Here is a 24,337-nt window from a genome sequence, read left to right as displayed (position 1 = left end):
TGGCGAGCTGTCATTTTACGCGCTGTATTTTGACAGCGACGCGTAAAATAAAGGCTCGTGGGAACCGAACATCGTAATTCCCATTGAAAGCAATGGGCAGATGTTTGTAGGCGTATTAGGGGCGTTTTTTCAGGCGTAATTCGAGGCGTAACATGCCCGAATTACGTCTGAAAACAGTGCATGTGAACATACCCTCACACGTATTTGTTTATATGTATTTTATAGTGAAGTTTATTATTATTATTATGAGACACATGGTATATATACCTCCAATAACTATGTATCACTAAGCTTGAAAAAGATCCCAGTGTGGGGTTGCAATGTTGCACTATGACGGCTGAATAAATCAAATTACTACTTTATCTGGAGTGCTGCGAGATATTTTTTCTTTTATCTAAATAACCCTTGGATCAGGATTACTTGCTGGCACCCGCTTTTCCTTTTTTTCTGTTGAGTGCTGCTGCTTTCTTTATATACTATCCTGTGGACAAGTAATAAATTATCATAATGAGGGTACCCCTTTAAGGGTATGGTCTCTGCTCTGTGCATCCTCTTTCAGCAAACCTTTTCCTTTAGTTCTCAGATGAAGACTTTTTTTGTAAGGGGTGGCTCATGCGGTCCCTTCTCTTCAGACATCCCACTGAGACTTTGGATCTTGATCCGTGGGCCCCTACATGTGACTTCTTTTGAACCCTTGAGAAACATTTCATTTTGTCTAGTTTCATCAAAGGTTGCATTCGTGGTGGTCGTCACCTCCACCCGAACGGTTTCAGAACTGTCTTCATTATCCTGCAACTCCCCCTGTTTGGTCATATATATTGACAAAGTAGTGTTCTGACTTGTCCTGTCCTATCTACCGAAGGTGGTCTTTGCCTTCCATATTAATAAAAAGTTTGTCCTCCTTTTTTTTTTTTTTTTTTTTTGGCCCTCCCTGTCTCATGAGAGAGAGTGGGCTTTACACTGTCCTGACGTGGTAAGAACAGTCGGCGTCTATCTGGCTGCGACAGTTGTTTCGGCGCTCTGATTTTCATTTGGTCTTCCTGAAGGGCCACGCAAGACATTGGCATGGTCAAAGGTTAACATTGCGCGTTGAATGTGTTCTTTGAGTTCGGAAGCCTAGTCCCTCCCGTTTCGGTCACTGCTCATTCTACAAGGGCTGTTGGTGCCTCCTGAGCGGCAGGCATCAAGGATTTACCAGATTCATTCTTTGACCATAAAATCTTTTTCTCGTTGAATTCATTGGGGGGGGGGGGGGGACGACGACGACACAGATCCCGCCCTCTATTTTGGATTGTTCCAGGCCCAGGACCTGTTCTGGAGCGTGGACATGGTATTTGTTTTTTGTCCCTCCTCCTGCTTCTGTACAAACTGATTTAGCCAGTGTCTGTGGGACAGATATGGCCTGTCTGGGTCGGAGCCAAGACTTTTCCTTCCTAGTATCAGCCTCCCAGTGGCAAGGGCTTATTCTTATCGTGTTGTGTCCTCAAATTACTTCAATTACAAAAAGATTTTATGGTGAGCACAAAAATCCTATTTTCCTGTGATCTCTCACGAGCACACGCTCTCCTCTCTCCAGCTCCTGCTGTGGCACTGTCCATAGCTGATTGGAAAGTGTCACAGCCATAGTAACACGCCCCCTTGCCATTACACGCCCCATTGACCGTTCAGGGGGTCATTTAAATATCGGGCGCCAAATATAACAGCAGCAATATCTAAATAACGGAGGAGGGCAGGGAAAAAGTGTAAAGTGCCCCAGGGTTTGTGCAGCCCTGCCAATTACATGCTGCACTCAGCTGTACATGTATGGGCAGGTGAAAGGTTCTCTTTACCTTTACTCTGCGGGTCAGTATGAAAACGGCAATACTAAATTCAAATTGTTTTTTTTAAGATTTACTACTTTTGCACAATATTAACAAATAAGAAAATCATTTGATTTTTGTGTTGCCACATTCCAAGAGCCATACCATTTTTTTATTTTTCCATCCATGTAGCTGTATCAGGGCTTGTCTATTGCGGGACAAGTTGTATTTTTTAAAGGCAACATTTTAAGTTTACATGTAGCGCAGTGGCGTAACTACCGCGGTAGCAGCCATAGTGGCTGCTATGGGGCCCGCGGCTTGAGGGGGCCCGTGCCATATGCCCAGTGGCGCCGCTAGCATCCGCTACAGCGGTAGCAACACTACTACGGGGCCCACGCCTCCGAGCCTCTAACATATATGGGCCGGGCAACACAGGCCCTCTCATGCCCGGGGGCTTCGCTAGCACTGGAGGAAGCCCCAGTGCTAGCGACAGTCACCCCCTCTTGCAGTAATTGTACCTGCGTCTCTAGCATGCAGGTACAAATACATGCATTAGCGCTGAATGGCCGGGCCTTACAATGACGCTGATTGGCGGGGCAAAATGACTTGCCCCGCCAATCAGCACCTTTCAACGACGCGATGATGTCATCGCGCCACTTCCGTGCTTGAAACGCGCTGATTGACGGGGCAAGCGGCGCGTCGTTCAGCTCCAGCAGACCTGCTCAGAAGTGAGCAGATCTGCATTGCTACCAGACAGCGCGGGAACGGGATCAGGGCGAGTATGTAACTTTTTTTTTCTACTAAAACTGAGTGGCGTTATCTACAGTGGGGACTCTATCTACGGGGGGGGGGTCTATATGTGGGGATGTGGGCCACAATATACGTGGCGATGTTTATATGTGGGACACTATACAGGGGGAGCTATATGCGGGACACTATATACAGGGGTGGGCTATATGTAGAGCACTATCTATAGGTGAGGTATTTGTAGGGCACTATCTATAGGGGTGGGCTATATGTGGGACACTATATACAGGGATGGGTTACCTGTGGGGCACTAGATACAGGGGGCTATATGTAGGGCACTGTCTACAGAGGTGGGCTATATGTGAAGCACTATCTATATGGAAAGCTATATGTAGGGCACGGTGGCTCAGTGGTTAGCACTATTGCGTTGCAGCTCTGGAGTCCATATGTGGGCACTATCGACAGAGGCTCTATGGCGGTCACTATCTACAGGGGGCACGGTGTGTGTGTGTGGGACACAGTGTATGATATTATTATAATCAGGGACACAGTGTATGGCGCTATTGTAGTTAGTGGTGCAGTGTATGGTGCTTTATTATATTTAGAGGTGTTGAGAGTTTTAACTTCGTGTATAGGTGCAGAAATGTTTTAAAAGTGAGAAGCTGAAGACATCTGAGCAGAAAACTGCAGCAATGGGTCATAGCCAGGAGAAATCCTGGACCGGGGGGAGAAGAAAATAACTAGAATCTGAGACATCACCGGTGAGTCACTTAATATAAATGTTTATTCTGCCTCTAATCCAGGGGTCTCAAACTCGGCCGGGTAAGTGGGCCGCATATAGAAAAAATGGGAAGTTGATGGGCCGCATTACTTTCAAATTTGATACAATACAAAATTATTGTTAATCAATTAGTTATTTGAACTACTATGACACTATTACTATAATACTAATACTACATTACTATAATAATACCGCTAGGTTTAAAATTTGAGAGAATTCTCCACGTGCTTATTTCAACAATCCAGTTTTCCAGTTTAAGTGTCGCTAAATGCAGTCTGGCGGCTCAATTGGCAGCGTTTGGCAGACACACATGTCAAGATTGGGCAGCCCCTTTTTAGATAGTGCCCTCCGTAGATGCTGCCACAGTGCCCTCCGTAGATGCTGCCACAGTGCCCTCCGTAGGTGCTGCCACAGTGCCCTCCGTAGGTGCTGCCACAGTGCCCTCGGCAGGTGCTGCCACAGAGCCCTCGGCAGGTGCTGCCACAGAGCCCTCGGCAGGTGCTGCCACAGAGCCCTCGGCAGGTGCTGCCACAGAGCCCTCGGCAGGTGCTGCCACAGAGCCCTCGGCAGGTTTTGCCTCAGAGCCCTCGGCAGGTGCTGCCACAGAGCCCTCTACTGTTGGAACCCCTGATGTCACTGTCCATACACTGTGACGTCAGGGGATCCTCCTAGATGGGAATGTGATATCAGGGGCAACCCCAGAGCCGGTGTCCCGGAGCAGGGCACTAGTATAGGCTCTGCGCCGGAACACTGGGGAAGCCACTGACATCAGTATCCATATATGGACAGTGGTGTCAGGGGCTTGCCCAGAGCTGGAGTCCCGGAGCAAAGCCACTTCTAGCACTCTGCCTGGGATTCCAGCTCTGCTCCTGACATCACTGTCCATATATGGACATGGATGTCAGGGGCAACTCCAGAGCTGGAGTCCCAGGCAGAGCGCTAGTAGGCTCTTCCTGGGACTCCAGCTGTGCTCCTGACATCACTGGGACTCCTGCTCTGGGGAAGCCCCTGACATCACTGTCGATGTATGGACAGCGATGTCAGGGAATTCCACAGAGTCCCGGAGCAGAGCCTGTATTAGCGTCTCTGTGTCCCGCGGGCCGCAGATGTCTGCCCCAGGGGCCTTATGCGGGCCACGTTCTTGAGACCCCTGGTCTAATCAGTACTGTAGTCACTGAATGATCTGCAGCGAGATGATGGGTGGTATGATTTTTTTTGTGAAACAGCATCTCCCAGCATATCCTTACTATTGTTCGGGCTATGGTGGCCACTGTAGTTTTATGCCGTACAAACCTATACGGCAGGGGTTGCATTAAATTGAGCTGTATTTGTTCTGGTGTTGTATATATGTACTGAGCTTGGTTGTGGTGCTGTATATATGTACTGAGCTTTGTTCTGGGGATGTATATATGTACTGAACTTGGTTCTGGGGCTGTATTTATGTACTGATCTTTCTTCTGGTATTGTATATATGTACTGAGGTTGGTTCTGGTGCTGTATATATGTATGAGCTTGGTTATAGTGCTGTATTTATGTATGAGCTTGGTTCTAGTGCTGTATTTATGTACTGAGGTTGGCTCTGGTGCTGTATATATGTACTGAGCTTTGTTCTGGTGCTGTATATATGTACTGAGCTTTGTTCTGGTGCTGTATATATGTCAGAGCTTTGTTCTAGTGCTATATTTAGGCACTGAGCTTGGTTGGGGTACTGTATATATGTATGAGCTTGGTTCTGGAACTGTAATTATATAGGATATATTTATAATCAAATTGCAGGGAAGATGGAATTGTTCTCAATTCATTGTATATTTCATGGGAACCTGTCCGGTAGTTTTAACCCCTTGAACCGCCACTATGACCTGACAATATTTCTAAATGTATGTTTTTTTCAGATGCAGCAAAATCTTTAAAATCCACTTTTAAAACGGTGCACACTATATGCTAATTACTCTTTAAAGATTCATGGGGTGTGGCTGCTATCCTGAAGACACATAGTCCTGCCTCCAATCTCACCTTTCAATGTCTCATTGACATCCCCCTGGCTGATACAACTTTCTCGGATGCGCAATTGCCTTGTGGCACTATATACAAAAGGGGGCTGTGTGGCACTATACACAAGGGGGAGCTGTGTGGCACTATACACATGGGGAGCTGTGTGGCACTATACACATGGGGGAGCTGTGTGGCACTATATACAAGGGGCTGTGTGTCACTACTAAGGGGGCGGGGCTTTGTGGCACTACTAGGCCCAGTCTTTCCTAGTTACGCCCCTGATGTAGTGTATTAGCTTAACGATGACAGGAACCCTTTTATGTGTCACAGGGTGGCAGACCTGGAGCCCCCAAAAAGATGTATGTGTAGCCCTAAAAATAAGCTTCGTAATAATTTGCTAACCCCTCACTAGATCATTATTATACAGTACATGCCTAGAAATGCAGACTTAGGCCTTATTTACACGAGCGTAGTTCACGTCCGTGACACGCGCGTGAAAATCACGCACGTCGAACGGACCTATGCTAGTCAATGTGGCCGTTCAGACATTCCATGTTTTTCACGTAGCGTGTCCGCTGCGTGAAACTCACAGGATGTCCTATACTTTAGCATTTTTCGCGCATCACGCACGCATTGAAGTCAATGGGTGCGTGAAAACCACGCACGGCACACTGACGCACTTCCATGTGCCGCGCGCGATTCACACTACAGTTGTTGAAGAAATGAAGGGAATAATAAAACTACCTCCTTCATTTCTGTTTATAAACATCAAAACCACGTGACATAACGATGCCATACGCGCAAAAAACACGCAGCCACGCACCAAACAATGATGCCACACGGAACTGAAACGCGCAAAAAAATGCAGCGTTTTTTGCGAGCGCAAAACGCACGCATTCATGTCAATTTCGCCTTACTTTGCTGGCTTCTATACGAAATGCTAACAAATCCCTAAATGTAATCTGAAGGCAACCCAAACACTTATGTGCACGGAATGATTATCCTATAAAATGTTGCCAAATTAGAAACAAATCATGCCCTTAACTGCTCATGGGGAATTGTTTTATGGTCTTCGGATTAGTTCAAAGAGAACTCTACCCAAAACAAACTCTGATTCATCCTTGGTTTACCTCTGCTTTTTTTCCTACTGATCATTTAGTCATCAAAACTTGTATCATAATATCTATCTCATCCATTGAAGAGGTGTACCATCTCATAAAGTGATGGCATATTGCTAGGTTATGCCATCACTTTATGATTGGTCGGGATCCGACCTCTAGGACCTCCATAATCCTGAGAATGAAGGGGCTGCAGCGCTACTGACCAAACGTTTCAGGATTTTACCGCTTACTTTTTACTACTTTGACTCTTTCAGAGAAACAACGGTTTCCTTATTATCTTACTCCTGTACAGTAAACATACCTGCACAAATGCTTTATCAAATACTGAAGTGTGACCCTGTTTTCAAAGGGCAGGTCCTGTAGCAGTTCTTTAAGTCTCTCCGCCATGGCCAGGACCTCTGGCTCTGTTTCTGTCCCTTTGTCCTCAAGTCTGGAGGCTTTGCCAGTTTCACAATCACGAAGACTTTCTTTTGCAAGACCCATCAAACCGTTATAAAGCCGGAATGGCATCAGAGGCTCAGGGAGCTGAAGAAGTAAACGTATTAGGGTTATCTATAGTTAGTGAATCCACGGGTCATGAACATTGCTATGCAGTAGGGCAATTTGTCTACAGAATTAATAATAATGGAAATTAAACAGAGAATTTCTAATCCACAATAATATATATATTTTTTTTAAACTCGTTTTATTAATTAAAGTTTGGTACAATACAACAAACTACAAAGATTTTTTTTTTATTAATGAAATTAAAAAATCACAAGCATTTCGAACATTTCTGCGCATGTAATAGTCATAGCAAAAAGATATAAGTAATCACAATAAAATGAGACCGTTAAAACCTGAAACAGGAATGTATATAGATTTTCCAAAGAATTTAAATAGAACGGATTGTTACAACGTATATACATATCAAAATATACCTGCAGCCTATGCATTTAGCTAAAAGAGAGTCCAGCTCTCAAATATTCAGAGGAGAAGAGAGTCATCGGCGATTCGCACCACACACCCCAGATTTTCATGAATTTCTCGGGACAGCCTCTGTTCTTATACACCACTTTCTCTAATGGAATTGCAGTGTTGACTTGTTTTTTCCACAGATGGACAGAAGGAGAATGATCCCCCATTCATCTAATTGCTATTACTGTCCTAGCAAAAAATAGTGATTCTCGTATGAAAATGCGCATATGATGACACCATGATGATTCATCAAGGATACCCAATAGGCATACATGGGGAGTGTGTGGTACTGGAATCATAAGAATACTGGATAATAAAGAGATCACATCAAACCAAAAGGAACTAATGTAGGAGCAGTCCCACGCCATGTGCCAGAAGTCAGCATGAGGTCTGTCGCATCAGTGACACCTATCATGAGGAAGTCGTCCCATTTTGTGGATACGGACTGGGAATAGATAGCATTGGTGGACGAAGTACAACTGTGTCATACGGTTATTTATTGCCGAAGAGACATGCATCGCGGATTCTAAAGCATCTATCCAGTCTTCTGTGGACAGACCAGGAATTTGTGATTTCCATTTGTCCTCTACTGCTAGTTGTGTGGATTCGAGATTGGTTCCTAGAAGGTGGGTATATAAGGCTGAAATAAGGCCACGTGGACCTTGTGAGGTAAAAATGCCAATCAAAGGGTAGTCTAAAATAGGACATGTATTATTTGGAAATTGATTCTGAAGTGCGTGGCACAATTGCAGGTACCTGTAAAACGATGTGCGGGGCAGGGTAAAAACTTCTTGCAACTGTGTAAAAGATCTAAGAGTGTCATTTGCATATACAGTTAGGTCCAGAATTATTTGGACAGTGACACAATCTTCATGATTTGGGCTCTGCATGCCCCCCACATTGGATTTGAAATGAAACAACGGAGATGCAATTGAAGTGTAGACTTTCAGTTTAAATTCAAGGGGTTGAACAAAAATATCCTGTGAAACGTTTAGGAATTGCAACCATTTTTCTACACAGCCTCCTCATTTCAGGGGCTCAAAAGTAATTGGACAAATTAACATTACCATGAATAAAAATATATTTTTTAATACTTTGTAGAGAATGCTTTGCAGGAAATGACTGCATGAAGTCTGGAACCCATGGACATCACCAAATGCTGGGTTTCCTCCTTTGTGATCTTTTACCAGGCCTTTACTACTGCTGTCTTCAGTTGCTTGTTTGTGGGTCTTTCTGCCTTTGTCTTAAAGAGGCTCTGTCTCCACATGATAAGTGCCCTATCTCTTACATAATGTGATCGGCGCTGTAATGTGGATCACAGCAATGGTTTTTATTTAGAAAAACGATAAATTTTGACGGAGTTATGACCTATTTGAGATTTATGCTAATTACTTGCTTAATCACCAATCAGCGTCATACACTTGTCTTCATTCATGTACTCACACACAGCGTGATCTTGCTGTCACTTACTCACACATTAAAGTTACTGAAGTGTCTTGAGAGTGAATTGACATCGCTTCCAGCCAGGACGTGATGTCTATTCACAATCCCGACACTTCGGTAACGTTTGACGCTGTGCTGTCATTTACAGAGTGATCTCGCGAGATCACGCTTGCTGTCATTAAGTCCTACACAAACGTTACCGAAGTGTCGGGATTGTGAATAGACATCGCGTCCTGGCTGGAAGCGAAGTCTATTCACTCTCAAGGCACTTCAGTAAAGTTAATGTGTGAGTAAGTGACAGCAAGCGTGATCTCGCGAGATCATGCTGTGTGTGAGTACATGAATGGAGAGAAGTGTATGATGCTGATTGGTCAGCGTCATACACTTCTCTTTACAATGCCCACTTGGTCAAAAAGTAAAAACACGCCCAGTTGTCTATTAAGAAAGTCATTAGCATAAATCTCAAATAGGTCATAACTCTGTCAAAATTGATAGTTTTTCTAAATAAAAAACACTGCTGTGATCTACATTACAGCGCCTATCACATTATGTAGGAGATATGGAACTTAAAATGTGGTGGCAGAGCCTCTTTAAGCAAGTGAAATGCATGCTCGATCAGGTTGAGATCTGGTGATTGACTTGGCCATTGCAGAATATTCCACTTCTTTGCCTTAAAAAAAACTCCTGGAAACTGTTTCCAGGTAGTTCTGACACTTGTTTTAGAAACTGTGGAGAGAGGGGCACTATGGCTCATATTTGGTGGTCCTGTCCAGTAGTACAGGCTCATTGGAAAAGAATTGAACGCCTAATTAATTCTAAATTACATTTACAAATAAAGTTATCCCCTTGGTCGGCGTTACTGAACGCAGACATTCCTGATATACCCAAACAAAATAGAAAATTAATCTCGCCTATTTTATCAGCAGCCAAATGGACAGTAGCAATTAGCTGGAAATCCCTAACTATTAGATTTCTGAGAACACTGAACAAAATTAAAGAGATACATCAATTTGAGAAAATAATTAGTATTCTTGAAAACAGACTGCCAAAATGTGAAGCCCAGTGGATCGGTTGGTCCTCGTACAAATCGCTTAGAGACTTTTGTTAGCTTCTAGGACTCATTTGTCTATGACAGAACTAGAATCTTTACTATGGATAGCTGCACCAAGTTTTGGCTGTTTTAGTTTTATTGTTGGTTCTTCCTTGCTAGCTTCTACAACCTCGGGCATGATATTCCAACTTCACCTAGAGACAAACATTTACTGAGTTGTACTTCATAATAATCTAGGAAGAGGTTATGTGTTTTTCCCTAACACCGTACTCCTAAATATCTTTTAATGTATTGATATATCAATATCATCATATGGATAATTTTTTGGTATTCCTGCAACATATGTTTATGTATTAATCTCTATCACAATGTTTCCTACTAAGAATGTTATCATAGCTCTGCGAAGCTATATATGCTCCTGACTTGTGGGAATTTCTACTGATTTGTTATGTCTTCTTTGCCAAATAAAGAGTTTGAAAAAGAAAAACTCCTGGGTTGCTTTCGCAGTATGTTTTGGGTCATTTTCCATCTGTAATGTGAAGCCATGTCCAATCAACCTTGCTGCATTTGCTTGATTCTGAGCAGAAAGTATATCCTTGAACACTTCAGAATTCATCCGGCTGCTTCTGTCTTCAATCACATCATCAATAAACACGAGTGACCCAGTGCCTTTGGCAGCCATGCATGCCCATGCCATCACACTGCCTCCACCATGTTTTACAGAGGATGGGGTGTGCTTTGGATCATGAGCCGTTTCAAGCCTCTTCCATACTTTCGTCCTCCCATCATTCTGGTAAAGGTTCATCTTAATTTCATCTGTCCAAAGAATGCTGTTCCAGAACTGGGCTGGCTTCTTTAGATGTTGTTTGGCAAAGTCTAATCTGGCCTTTCTATTTTTGAGGCTGATTAATGGTTTGCACCTTGTGGTGAACACTCTGTATTTGCTCTCATGAAGTCTTCTCTTTATGGTAGAGTTAGATACGGATACACCTACTTCCAGGAGAGTGTTCTTTACTTGGGTAGATGTTGTAAATGGCTTTTTCTTGACCATGGAAAGGATTCTGCAATCATCCACCATTGTTGTCTTCCGTGGACGTCCAGGCCTTTTGGAGTTCACGAGATCACCAGTGCGCTCTTTTTTATTTTTTTCAAGAATGTACCAAACTGTTTATTTGGTCATTTGTGCTATCTCTCTGAAATATTTCTTAATTGTTTTCAGCCTAACGATGGTCTGTTTCACTTGCATTGAGAGCTCCTTTGACCTTATGTTGTGGGTTCAAGGCAACAGCTTCTAAATGCAAATGGCACACCTGGAATCAACTCCAGACCTTTTACCTGCTTAATTAATGATGGCTTAACGAGGGAATAGCCCATGCAGCCCATTAAATAGCTTTTGAGATAATTGTCCAATTACCTTTGGTCCCTTGAAAAATAGGCAGCTACATATTAAAGAGCTGTTATTCCTTAACCCTTCCTCAAATTAGGATGTGAATACCCTCAAATTAAAACTGACAGTCTGCACTTTAAGCCCATATTGATTATATAACTGTATATTCAATATGTTTTAGTAAACCGCTAAAACCACAAAACTTTTGTCACTGTCCAAATAATTCTGGACATAACTGTACATCTCCCAACACCGTAACACTATGTGATACCTAGAAGGTAATTTGCCCCAATGCATGGAGATGCGGAAACAATGAGTTATGCCACAACGGTACTATGGAGGGTAGGGCAGTATACTGGTTTACAGCCTTAGCTGCTTGCCACACCTGAGTTGCCAACTTCTGTAGAAGGAACATGCGACATGGAAAGAGTGTTGGCTGCTCTAATACTGGCCACAACATAGCAGTATCTAAGTGGAAGGCTAGGTAGTATTCCACAGAGGATGGTATAAGGGTTTGTGTCCAGGATCGTAGATAATGAAATTGCCCTGCCAGATAATATAAGTAAAAGTCTGGAAGGGCCATCCCCCCCCCCCCCCGAAGTTTAGGCCTCTGTAAAGTGGCTATGCTCAGTTTGTGCCTAGAATTTTCTCACACAAAAGAGGTAAGAGCAGATTCTAGTTTAGTGAAGAAAGATTTAGTGATAGGACAAGTGGCATGTTCCAATAGTTCGAAGTGTTTAGGGAGCAAAATCAACTTAAAAAGATGTATGCGACCCGACACAGACAAAGGAAGTGTTCCATACATCTTGCATTTAGAGTCGACATATTTAAGAAAGGGCCAGATATTTTTCTCATGAGACTGGGTAGCTAGTCTGGTCATGATAATACCTAGATATTTGAATTCCGTTACCACCGGTAGGTTGTGGTATATATATCTGGCCATCTGGAATCCCACAATGTCACGAGAGCTGATTTGCTCCCAATTAATTTGAAGGCCTGAGAGCGATCCAAAGTCCTCTAACATATGAATAGCCCTTGGCAACAATACATTAGAATCCGCCATAAATAGTACTAAATCATGTGCGTATAGGCCTACACTGTCCTCCCTAGCTACCCAAAGAGATACCTTGAGATATGGAGTCCTGTCTGCTACTTAGGGCCCAGCGTTCAATTGCTATAGCAAATAAGAGAGGTGATCATGGACAAACTTGACGAGTGTCCCTGCCCAAAGCAAAGAAGCTCGAGCATTGACCATTTAATATTGTCCCTAGGCTTCTTATATAGTATACCCACTAAATAAATCGAGGGCCTAGGCCAAAGCAGCTTAGTATCTCCAGCAGGCAGGTATGGCCACTCCACTGAGTCAAAGGCTTTCGCAGCATCGAGCCAAGCTAGTGCCCATCTTTTCCCCCCTGGCCACACCCACTTGGGAAACTACCTGAACTTTCCATATTTTGTCTGTGGTGCTTTTGCCTGGCATAAATCCAGACTGATCTGAATTGATTATGTTAAGAATAATGGAGTCTAGGCGATTAGCCAGGATTTTTGTCAGAATCTTATAGTCAAGATTTAGTAGTGATATGGGTCGATGTGACCCACATTCCACAGGATCCTTAGCTGGTTTCAAGAGCACCACAACAGTAGCATCATATAGGGAATCAGGGAGTGTATTAGTGTCCAGGGCATGTTGAAACAGCTTAAGTAGGGGTGGGCCCAAATTCTCACTACTTCTACAGGGATGCCATCAGGGCCTGATGACTTCCCCTTGGCCATATCAGAAATTGCCTTTTCTATTTCTACCAAAGTGAGATCCGCTTCCAGTAGTTGTCGGTCCTCGATCGTTAAATGTGGGAAGTTAATAGTGTCCAGATATGTTGTCATATCAACTTGACTTTTAGCAAATTGAGTCGAGTATAGTTGTTGGTAGAATTCTTTGTATCTTTTTAAAATTTTAGCATTTTCGACAAGGATGTCCCCCTGATCAGAAGCTATCTTAAGGACAGCCGGTGAAGAGGTGTTTTGGTGGACAATGTGGGCTAGGAGCTTACTCGATTGGTTACCTAACTCAAAATTAGTTTGTTTAGTAAAAAAAACTATTTCCTCTGGGCCTTTTCATGTAAATGCGTGCAGGGGAGGGATCCGGCCGGTTCGCCCCGGTTCTCCCGAACCGGTTGTTAAATTGATAGCCGGTTTGCAGAACTGGACCGGTCCCCTGCACTCAATTGTATCCACATCCTTAGGACGCGGATACAATTGAGTTGACTAACGCTGCCCTGGCGAGGCACATGATGCCTCGCCATTCGGCGCTTTAGCGATGATGCAGTCGGCGCGATGGCGATTATGTCATTGCGTCGCTCATTCCGGTGCAGGAGGACTGACGTCACTGGAGGATGGCGCGGCAACGGGACAGGTAAGAAAATGTGTTTTTTTCCTTCTACTGCGGGCATTATAGGGCACTACATAGGGGACTATACAGGGAACAAGAACTACAGAAGACTTTATAGGGAACAGTAACTACAGGAGACTATATAGGGAACAGTAACTATAGGGGACAGTAACTACAGGGGACTATATAGGGAACACTAACTACATGGGACTATATAGGAGCCCTTATCTACAGAGAACGCCTCAGGGGGCCCTTATCTACAGGGAACGCCACAGGGGGCCCTATCTACAGGGTAACACCACATAGGGCCCCATGTGGTATTCCCTGTAGATAGGGCTCCTTGTGGCATTCCCTGTAGATAGAGCCCCCCTGTGCCCCTGTGGAGGTCCCTGTAGATAGAGCCCCATCTACATATAATGCCACATGGGGCCCTATCTACAGGGAACGGCACATGGGGCCCTATCTACAGGGACCGCCACAGGGGGCTCTATCTACAGGAAACGCCACAGGGGGCCCTATCTACAGGGACTGCAACATGGGGACCTATCTACAGGGACCTCCACAGGGGGCTCTATCTAGAGGGACCGCCACAGGGGGCTCTATCTACAGGGACCGCCACAGGGGGCTCAATCTAGAGGGAATGCCACAGAGGGGCCTATCTACAGGGGGCACTATACAGGGAACGCTACAGGGGGCACTATACAGGAAACGCTACAGTGAATGCCACAGGGGGCACTATCTACAGGGAACACTACAGGGGCCCTGTCTGCAGGGAACGCTACAGGGGGCACTATCTACAGGGGATACGTAACTACCTACAGAGAGCTCTATGGGGAGAACTATCTACAGAGGGTTCTACTGGGAGCACTATCTACAGAGGGCTCTACTGGGAGCACTATCTACAGAGGGCTCTGAGGGGCACTATCTACAGGGGGCACTGTGTGTGGTGCATTACTTTACAGTGTTTGACACAATTTTATTCAAGGGCACAGTGTATGTTACTATTATATTGAGGGGCACAGAGTGTAGCGCTATTATATTCGGGGACACAGTGTATGATACTATTATATTTGGGAGCATAGAGTGTGGTACCATAAGAATTTGCTCTTCGTTTATAGGTGCAGAAATGTTGAAAAAGTGAGCTTCCGAAGATATCTGAGCAGAAAATTTACCCATTTCCGCAGAAATCGGTCATGGCCAGGAAGCATCATAGAGTTCTGGACCTGTAATGACGGAGAAAGGAGACAGACAGGTGAGCCCTAATCTACCCGCGACTCAGTCCCTGCCTACTTGCAACGGCCAGTCCTAGGCGACGGCGTACAACTGGGCGACGGTCCCTACGCTCAATAAGTGCACGACAGACAAACAGACAAGGGTACACAGACGCTAAGGGAAATGGGGCAGTTGCCCATGGCAACACCATGAGCAAAAAGAGTAGTGAACGAGCCGAGTCAAACCAGGAGTGTACGAGGTACCAAACGCAGAGCAGGAGAGTAGTGAACGAGCCGAGACAAACCAGGAGTGTACGAGGTACCAAACGCAGAGCAGGAGAGTAGTCAGTAAGCCAGGGTCAATATGAAGCAGGGATAAATAGTTCAAGCAGCAGCAGAGCCAGGAAACAGGCAGAATCACAGGCGAAGGAGAAGCAGAAAATGCAGGTATAAATAGACAGAGGGTGGGAGCTAGCTCCGTCTGGCCAGGCTGTGATAGGCTCTCCCACTCCTAAGCCTGCCAGCCTGAGTGGTAGAAGATGGAGTCACTCTCTCAGACTTAGGAGCAGGTGCAGACAAATTACCCACGGGCGTCGACACAGAAGTTGTGTCTGGCAGATCCTTTACAGTACCCCCCCTTTTAGGAGGGGTCCCTGGACCCTTTCTAGGTGGACCTGGCTTATTGGGGAACCGAAAATGGAACCTACTGAGCAATACTCCAGCGTGAACATCCCGGGCGGGTACCCAAGTCCTCTCCTCAGGCTCGTATCCTCTCCAATGGACCATGTACTGGAGGGAGCCTTGGACCATCCTGCTGTCCACAATCTTAGCCACCTCGAATTCTAAACCTTCAGGGGTGAGAACAGGGACCGGAGGTTTCCTGGAGGGAGCCAAGTACGGGGAGCAGCGTTTAAGGAGGGAGGCATGAAACACGTCGTGTATTCGAAAAGACGGGGGTAACTCCAGTCGGAAGGAGAAAGGGTTAAGGACTTCAATGACCTTGTACGGCCCTATATACCGGGGAGCAAATTTTTTTGACAGGACTTTAAGGCGCAAATTTTTTGAAGATAGCCACACCAGATCCCCGACCACAAACACCAGAACGTCTTCTATCTGCCTGAGTTTTTTTGTATGCTCTGGGACGCCTCTAGGTTCTTCTGAACCTGGGCCCAGACTGTTCACAGTTCCCGATGAACGACATCTACCTCGGGATTGTTGGAACCACCAGGTGAAAAGGAGGAGAATCGTGGATTAAACCCAAAATTGCAGAAAAAGAGGGAGACCCCTGACGAGGTACTGACCTGGTTATTAAGGGAAAATTCGGCGAGGGAAATTAAGGAGACCCAATCATATTGACAGTCAGAGATAAAACACCTTAAATATTGTTCTAGAGACTGATTAGTCCTCTCCGTTTGGCCATTAGTTTCAGGATGGAAGACTGAGGAGAAGGACAGATCAATCTTCAACTATTTACAGAAGGCTCTCCAAAACAATGAAACAAATTGTACCCCTCTGTCAGAAACAATATTGACAGGAATCCCATGGAGACGCAGGATGTGTTTGACAAACAAGGTAGCTAACGTCTTAGCATTGGGTAGTTTCTTGAGGGGCACAAAATGGCACATCTTACTGAAGCGGTCTACTACAACCCACACCACCGACTTGCCTTGAGATGGAGGCAAATCGGTGATAAAATCCATGGAGATATGAGTCCAAGGTCTCTGAGGAATAGGCAAAGAACATAGTAAGCCCGCTGGTCGGGACCTGGGAGTCTTGGACCTAGCACAAATTTCACAAGCGGCAACGTAGGCCTTAACGTCTCTAAGCAACCCAGGCCACCAATAGTTTCTGGCAATGAGTTGCTTGGTACCCAGGATGCCTGGATGGCCAGATAGTGCAGAGTCATGATTTTCCCTGAGTACCCTTAGCCGGAATTGCAGGGGAACAAACAGCTTTTTCTCAGGAAGGTTCCCGGGAGCTGAACCTTGATCAGCCGCAATTTCGGAGACTAAGTCAGAATCAACAGAGGAAATGATTATACCTGTGGGCAAAACACAAGCAGGATGTTCCTTCGAAGGAGGGCTGGCCATGAAGCTACGCGACAGTGCATCAGCCTTAATATTTTTAGACCCAGCCCTATAGGTGACCAAAAAGTTGAATCTAGTAAAAATATAACGCCCATCGAGCTTGTCTCGGGTTAAGCCTCCGGGCAGATTTTAGGAAAACCAGATTCTTGTGGTCGGTAAGGACCGTTACCTGGTGCCTAGCCCCCTCCAGGAAGTGGCGCCACTCTTCAAATGCCCATTTAATGGCTAAGAGTTCGCGGTTGCCAATATCACAGTTACTCTCAGTGGGCGAGAACTTCCTGGAGAAGTAGGCACAGGGACAGAGATGGGTGAGGGACCTGGTACCCTGGGACAAAACAGCACCCACTCCCACCTCGGAGGCGTTAACCTCCACGATGAATGGCTCCATTTGGTTAGGCTGAATCAGCACTGGGGCTGAGATAAAGCACTTCTTAAGGCCCTCAAAAGCCTCTACCGCCTCTGGAAGCCAGGGAGGAGATCAGCACCTTTGCGAGTAAGATCCGTAAGAGGCTTAGCGATGGCCGAGAAGCAAGCAATAAATCTCCTGTAATAATTAGCAAACCCCAGGAAGCACTGTAACGCCTTCAGGGAGGCAGGTTGGACCCATTCAGCCACAGCCTGAACCTTGGCTGGGTCCATGCGGAATTCATGAGGAGTGAGGATTTGACCCAAAAATGGTATCTCCTGCACCCCAAACACACATTTTTCGGTTTTAGCAAACAGTTTGTTTTCCCGAAGGGCCTGGAGCACCTTCCTGACATGCTCAATGTGGGAGGACCGGTCCTTGGAAAACACAAGTATGTCATCAAGGTACACTACAAGAAATACCCCCAGGTAGTCTCTTAAAATCTCATTTATAAAATTCTGGAAGACCGCGGGAGCATTACACAACCCAAGGGGCATGACGAGGTATTCGAAATGACCTTCGGGCGTGTTAAACGCAGTCTTCCACTCATCCCCCTCTTTGATGCGGATAAGGTTATAAGCCCCCCGTAAATCAAACTTAGAGAACCATTGGGCCCCCTGAACCTGATTGAAGAGATCAGGAATCAAAGGAAGGGGACACTGGTTCCTTACAGTGACCTTATACAAGTTTCGGTAGTCAATGCACGGCCTAAGACCACCATCATTCTTCCCTACGAAGAAGAAGCCAACACCTACCGGAGAAGTAGAGGGGCGAATTTAACCCTTGGCCAGGCATTCCTGGATATACTCTCTCATGGCTTCACGTTCGGGACAAGAGAGATTAAATATCCTACCATTAGGGAGCTTAGCTCCTGGTACCAAATCGATTGCACAATCGTATTCTCTATGAGGAGGTAACACTTCGGTGGCCTTTTTAGAAAAAACATCAGCGAAGTCCTGAATAAACTCAGGTAGAGTGTTCACCTCCTCAGGGAGAGAAATTAAATTAACAGAAAAACATGTCGTCATGCATTCATTACCCCATTTGGTAAGATCCCCAGTATTCCAGTTAAATGTGGGATTATGCATCTGCAACCAGGGAAGGCCTAAAACCAAATCGGATGATAACCCCTGCATCACCAGTACAGAGCACTGCTCCAAATGCATGGAGCCAACAAGGAGTTCAAAAACAGGGGTATGCTGCGTAAAATAACCATTAGCAAGAGGAGTGGAGTCGATACCCACTACCGGGACAGGTTTAGGCAAGTCAATCAATGGCATAGCTAGAGACATAGCAAATTCCACAGACATAATATTAGCAGAAGACCCTGAATCCACGAAGGCACTGCCGGTAGCAGACCTACCACCAAAAGAGACCTGAAAGGGAAGCAAGATTTTATTAGGTTTCATATTTACGGGAAATACCTGTGCGCCCAAGTGACCTCCCCGATGATCACTTAGGCGCGGAAGTTTTCCGGCTGCTTATTCTTACGCCTAGGACAGTTGTTCACTTGATGCTTGTCATCTCCACGGTAGAAGCAGAGACCATTCTTCCTGTGGAACTCTCTACGTTGTTTGGGAGACACGGAGGCCCCGAGTTGCATAGGTTCATCCGAGTTTTTCATGGAAGAACGAAGCAACGGAACCTCTGGAGCCATCATGGGGGGGGGGGGGGGTCAGAGGAGAAGGCACCAAAACGTTCAAGTTGTCATTCCCTGAGACGTCGGTCAAGACGTACCGCTAAAGCCATAACCTGATCTAGGGAGTCAGAAGAGGGATAGCTAACTAACAGGTCTTTCAGGGCGTTCGACAGACCCAATCTAAACTGGCACCTCAAGGCAGGGTCATTCCACCGAGAAGCTACACACCACTTCCTAAAATCAGAACAGTACTCCTCAACGGGTCTCTTGCCCTGACGTAAGGTCACCAGCTGACTCTCGGCAAAGGCAGTCTTGTCAGTCTCGTCATATATGAGCCCGAGAGCATAAAAAAAAAGATCAACAGAGGAAAGTTCAGGTGCGTCAGGAGCCAAGGAGAAGGCCCATTCTTGGGGCCCGTCCTGGAGCCGGGACATAATTATACCCACTCGCTGGCTCTCAGAACCTGAGGAGTGGGGCTTTAAACGGAAATGGAGTCTACAACTCTCCCAAAAGGAGAAAAAGGTCTTCCGGTCCCCTGAGAACCGGTCAGGCAAATTGAGGTGGGGTTCAAGAGATGAGGTGGGGGGCACTACCAGGGTAGCATCATGCTGGTTGCCCCTCTGAGCCAGGGCTTGGACCTGTAGGGAGAGGCCCTGCATTTGCTGAGCCAGGGTCTCAAGGGGGTCCATAGTTGTGTCAGGGACCAGGGTAGAAAAGGTATATGGGCCTGTGATTATGTAATGACGGGGAAGGGAGACAGACAGGTGAGCCCTAATCTGCCCGCCACTCAGTCCCTGCCTACTTGCAACGGCCCGTCCTAGGCAACGGCGTACAACTGGGCGACGGTCCCTACGCTCAATAAGTGCACGACAGACAAACAGACAAGGGTACACAGACGCTAAGGGAAATGGTGCAGTTGCCCACGGCAACACCGTGAGCAAAAAGAGTAGTGAACGAGCCGAGTCAAACCAGGAGTGTACGAGGTACCAAACGCAGAGCAGGAGAGTAGTGAACGAGCCGAGACAAACCAGGAGTGTACGAGGTATCAAACGCAGAGCAGGAGAGTAGTCAGTAAGCCAGGGTCAATATGAAGCAGGGATAAATAGTTCAAGCAGCAGAGCCAGGAAACAGGCAGAATCACACGAAGGAGGAGCAGGAAATGCAGGTATAAATAGACAGAGGGCGGCAGCTAGCTCCGTCTGGCCAGGCTGTGATAGGCTTTCCCACTCCTAAGCCTGCCAGCCTGAGTGGTAGAAGATGGAGTCACTCTCTCAGACTTAGGAGCAGGTGCAGACAAATTACCCACGGGCGTCGACACAGAAGCGGTGTCTGGCAGATCCTTTACAGGACCAGATGCAAATGTAAAGAGAATGACTAGAACCTGAGAAGTCGTCACCGGTGAGTCAATAAATATTAATGTTTATTCTCCCTGTGACTGCTCAGTACTGTAGTCACTGTATGATCTGCAGAGAGATGATGTGTGTTTCGTTCTTTTTTGTGAAACCGCAACTCCCAGCATATCCTTACCATCATTCTGGCTATATTGGGAGCTGTAGTTTTATGCCGTACAAACTTGTATCGTAGGGGTTAAACTAAATTTGTAAATTATCTCTGTACTGAGCTGTACTTGTACTGGTGCTGTATATATGTACTGATCTTGGTTCTGGTGCTGTATATATATGTACTGAAGTTCTGAAGTTATATTCATCATAACAACCAAGCTCAATACATATATACAGAACCAAAGAGAAGCTCAAAACATATATACAACTCCAGAACTAGGCTCTGCATATAAATACAGCACCAGGACCAGGCTGACTACATATATACAGCACCTCAACAAAGCTTAGTACATATATACAGAACCAGAACAAAGCTTAGTACATATATACAACACCAGAACAAAGCTCAGAACATATATACAACCGCAGAACTAAGCTCCACATATAAATACAGCACCAGAACAAAGCTCAGTACATAAATACAGCCCCAGAACCAAGCTCCGTACATATATACAGCACCAAAACAAAGCTCAGTACATATATACAGCACCAGAACAAAGCTGAGTACATATATCAGAACAACCAAGCTCAAAACATATATATATATATATATATATATATATATATGTACTGAGCTTGGTTCTGGTGCTGTATTTATGTACTGAGCTTGGTTCTGGTGTTGTACTTATGTACTGAGCTTTGTTCTGGTGCTGTATATTTGTACTGAGCTTGGTTCTGGTGCTGTATATATGTACTGAGCTTTGTTCTGGTGCTGTATATATGTACTGAGCTTTCTCCTAGCACCATATCTGTACATTAGCCAGGAGAGTTGTCGTGGCTTACTGCACACGCCGCACTGTCCTCCACCCTTCTCATGTGCACAGCCTAACTAAATGGGCTGAGCACGCTTAGGATATTGAATGTGCGCTTATAGGCATATACGTAATGGGTGAGTTTAATATAATGTGTGGGTAGGTCTTTACGCTTATGTAATTATATAAATAGTGTGGCAATCCACACTAAAACATTCTGGACAGGGAATTTCATTATTTAGAGTCCACTTTAATGTAGGGGGTATTTGGAATATCATTATTATTTTATTATTAGAATAATTTTCAATGGCGTGATACACCACAAAATACTGTGTACCCATCCCCCCGCATGTCTTCGTCCGAAAAACAGGGAACATGTTAAAAAATTTTTAATCCCACCCCTGAATGCGTGAGATATTGGCGTCCTGCCTGAAGCCATGCCTGTATGTTGGTCAATGTGGGAAGTGCAATGAATTCCCTTTCTTTATTTGTACAATCCCTGGCCAAGCTCTCTTCATGTCTAGCAGATTCCGTCCTAATGAAGGATATTGTGGACCTTATTCATCCTCGCAAATATGTTTTCAATGTGTCCCAAAGCAAGACAGAACTAGTGTTGACCAAGTGAAGGTCGAGGAAAGTATTAAGCTGGTCAGGTATCCTGTCCTGCTCTCCAATAAGTTTGAGGCAGAAGGGATGAACCCTCCAGCTAGACACAGATCCAGTGCTGGATAATTTTAGTTCTATACACAACGGTGAATGGTCGGATAACCCCCTCACAACATAATAAATATCTATGACCGCTGTGGAAACTGAGGCCGTACCAAAGCATAATCTATGCGGGAAAGAGAAGCTGAATGACAAGAATACACTCTATCGGTAATGTGTCTGTGTGTCTGTGCCTCCAGAGATCCATCCATCCCACCTCATCAAGGAACTTTTGCTAAATTGTTAGGTTTAAGGGAATATCCCTGGGGACAGGATTGAATTGCAATCTGTCCAACATTGGGTCTAAAATCATATTTCAGTCACCCATACATAGAACCCTCGTCTCAGGGTGTTGAACAGCAAAGAGGGCAGCCTGGTGGAGGAGGGACATGCTGCAAGTGGGGGGCATTTATATACCCATAATAACATATGGGATACAGTTGATGAATGCATTGGAAAATACATTTCTACCATCAGGATCTATTTGAAGTTGAGTAGTTTCCCATCTCTATAGACCAGCAGTAATACCCCTTTAGAGAAAGAAGTATGAGTGGAGTGACCAGACCACTGCACCCACAGTTTGGACAGATAGTAGTATCAGAAGTCAAATGAGTCTCTTGAAAACACAGTATCTGTGGTGCAATTCTTCTCACATAGGAGATTAGAGCAATCCTTTTTTTTTTTTTGATTACCCATAACTCTACCATTCCAGCTCAGTAGTTTTAAATTAGCCATGAAAATAGAAATCGATATGTTTAAACGGATAAGACATTTGGCACATCGACCCCGGCAGGCCACCCCTTCGCCCCTGTAAAGTGACGCATCAGTTTGTGACCAGTCTCCAGAGCAGGGATACTATATATTCTAAAAAGGAGAAAATAAAATCGTATACATTTGCAGTAACAACAGAAAGCAACATTTTAAAACAGAAAACAATCATAGAATTGTGAAAACAAGTCGTGGTCAGGTATAGGATTGCCTGTGTTGCAAAGAGAAGAGGAAGGAAATGCAACACAAACCTATAACAGCTTTCTCGTGACTGAAGGAAAATAAATATGGCATTATAGTATAATGACCGGCTGGCGTTGATGTGTCAGCGAAGTCTCAACACAAAAAAGCGTTGACGTGGGAGGGAAACACAGGCTGACAATAAAAGCGAGGGGCGTACTCACTATGCCCTAGCACATCAGAATAAAAGGTCCACATCAGTCATTGAGCATAGAGAAGCCTATATCAGTTCCAGCTTGATCTGTAAATTAGAAGTGTAACGGATTGAAACCACAAAAGATGAAGCTGAATGCAAGTAGTTAAAAAAAATGCAGTGCGGAATGTAAATTTGTTTGTAAATATGTCTTTGTGTAGAGCAGAATAAAAACAAAGTCACGGATCAAGTCATACAGAATGCAATATTGGCATGTTCAATCTTTCTACATCACCAGCTCAGTGCCTAGCACGGGCAAGGTGTCTCATGATCCAGTCCTCCGCCTCCGAGGGAGCCGTGAAAAACAGGACTCTCTCATCATCCACTACTCGAAGGCAGGCCGGATAAGCCTTTAGACGACGTTTGACGGAAACAAAAGTGGCTCTTTTCTTTTTGAGTTCCGCAGAGAAATAAGGGAAATAGGGATCTGTTGGCATTCGCATATCTGATGTCTTGTTTCCTACGGGCAAGTTGGAGAAGATGACCTCGGTCTTTCCAATTAAGCAGCCTGGCCAATAGTGGTTGAGGAGGTGCTCCGGGTGCCGGCATCCAGGCCGGAACTCGGTGTGCCCTCTCAACTACAAAGGCCATAGAGAATGTTGCATCTGGGAACATATCTTGAAACCAGAGTTCCAGGAATTCAGCTGGGTTAGAGCCTTCCGCTCTCTCTGGGAACCCCAGGATTCTCACATTATTGCGACGGAGCCTGTTCTCAAGGTCGTCACACTTCTGGTGCCATAGATCTACTTTACATTCAAGAGTAGTGACCCATTCTGGGAGGGGTGCAAAGGTATCTTCCAGCGTGGAAATGCGGGTTTCAGCCTCTTTGACCCGGTCAAGGACATTGTAAAGATCTTGGCGGAGCAAGCCTAGATCAACTTTAACCTCATTGATTTTCCCCATGAGGTTAGTATTACTGGACTTTATGGCACTCAACAGTTGCTCAGACACCTGTCGTAGATTGGGTTCAGATTCATCAGCGGCACTCACAGGTGAGCGTTACGGAGGTTGCGCGAGGAAGAAGAGCTGGCCCCTTTATCTGTAGTCTCTAGCAAAGGTTTTAAGCTTGGCAGCAGCAGTTGAAGCAGGCGGTTTAGTCATGGTCTTCGG

General features: G+C 45.3%; 1 protein-coding gene across 1 annotated transcript in view; it reads right to left on the bottom strand.

Moving 5' to 3' along the window:
* Positions 1-24,337, bottom strand: part of ARHGAP45 (Rho GTPase activating protein 45) — a 115,995-nt gene that overhangs the window by 14,194 nt on the left and 77,464 nt on the right. The window contains exon 20 of the mRNA XM_075851019.1: positions 6,742-6,965. Coding sequence (XP_075707134.1) covers positions 6,742-6,965 — 224 coding nt within the window. The remainder of the gene's footprint in view (positions 1-6,741; positions 6,966-24,337) is intronic.

The sequence above is a fragment of the Rhinoderma darwinii genome, chromosome 1 (genome assembly GCF_050947455.1).
Source record: "Rhinoderma darwinii isolate aRhiDar2 chromosome 1, aRhiDar2.hap1, whole genome shotgun sequence".
Taxonomy (NCBI): Eukaryota; Metazoa; Chordata; class Amphibia; order Anura; family Rhinodermatidae; genus Rhinoderma; species Rhinoderma darwinii.
Note: the sequence above shows the minus strand (reverse complement) of the source record. Positions and strands in the feature narration are given on the sequence as shown.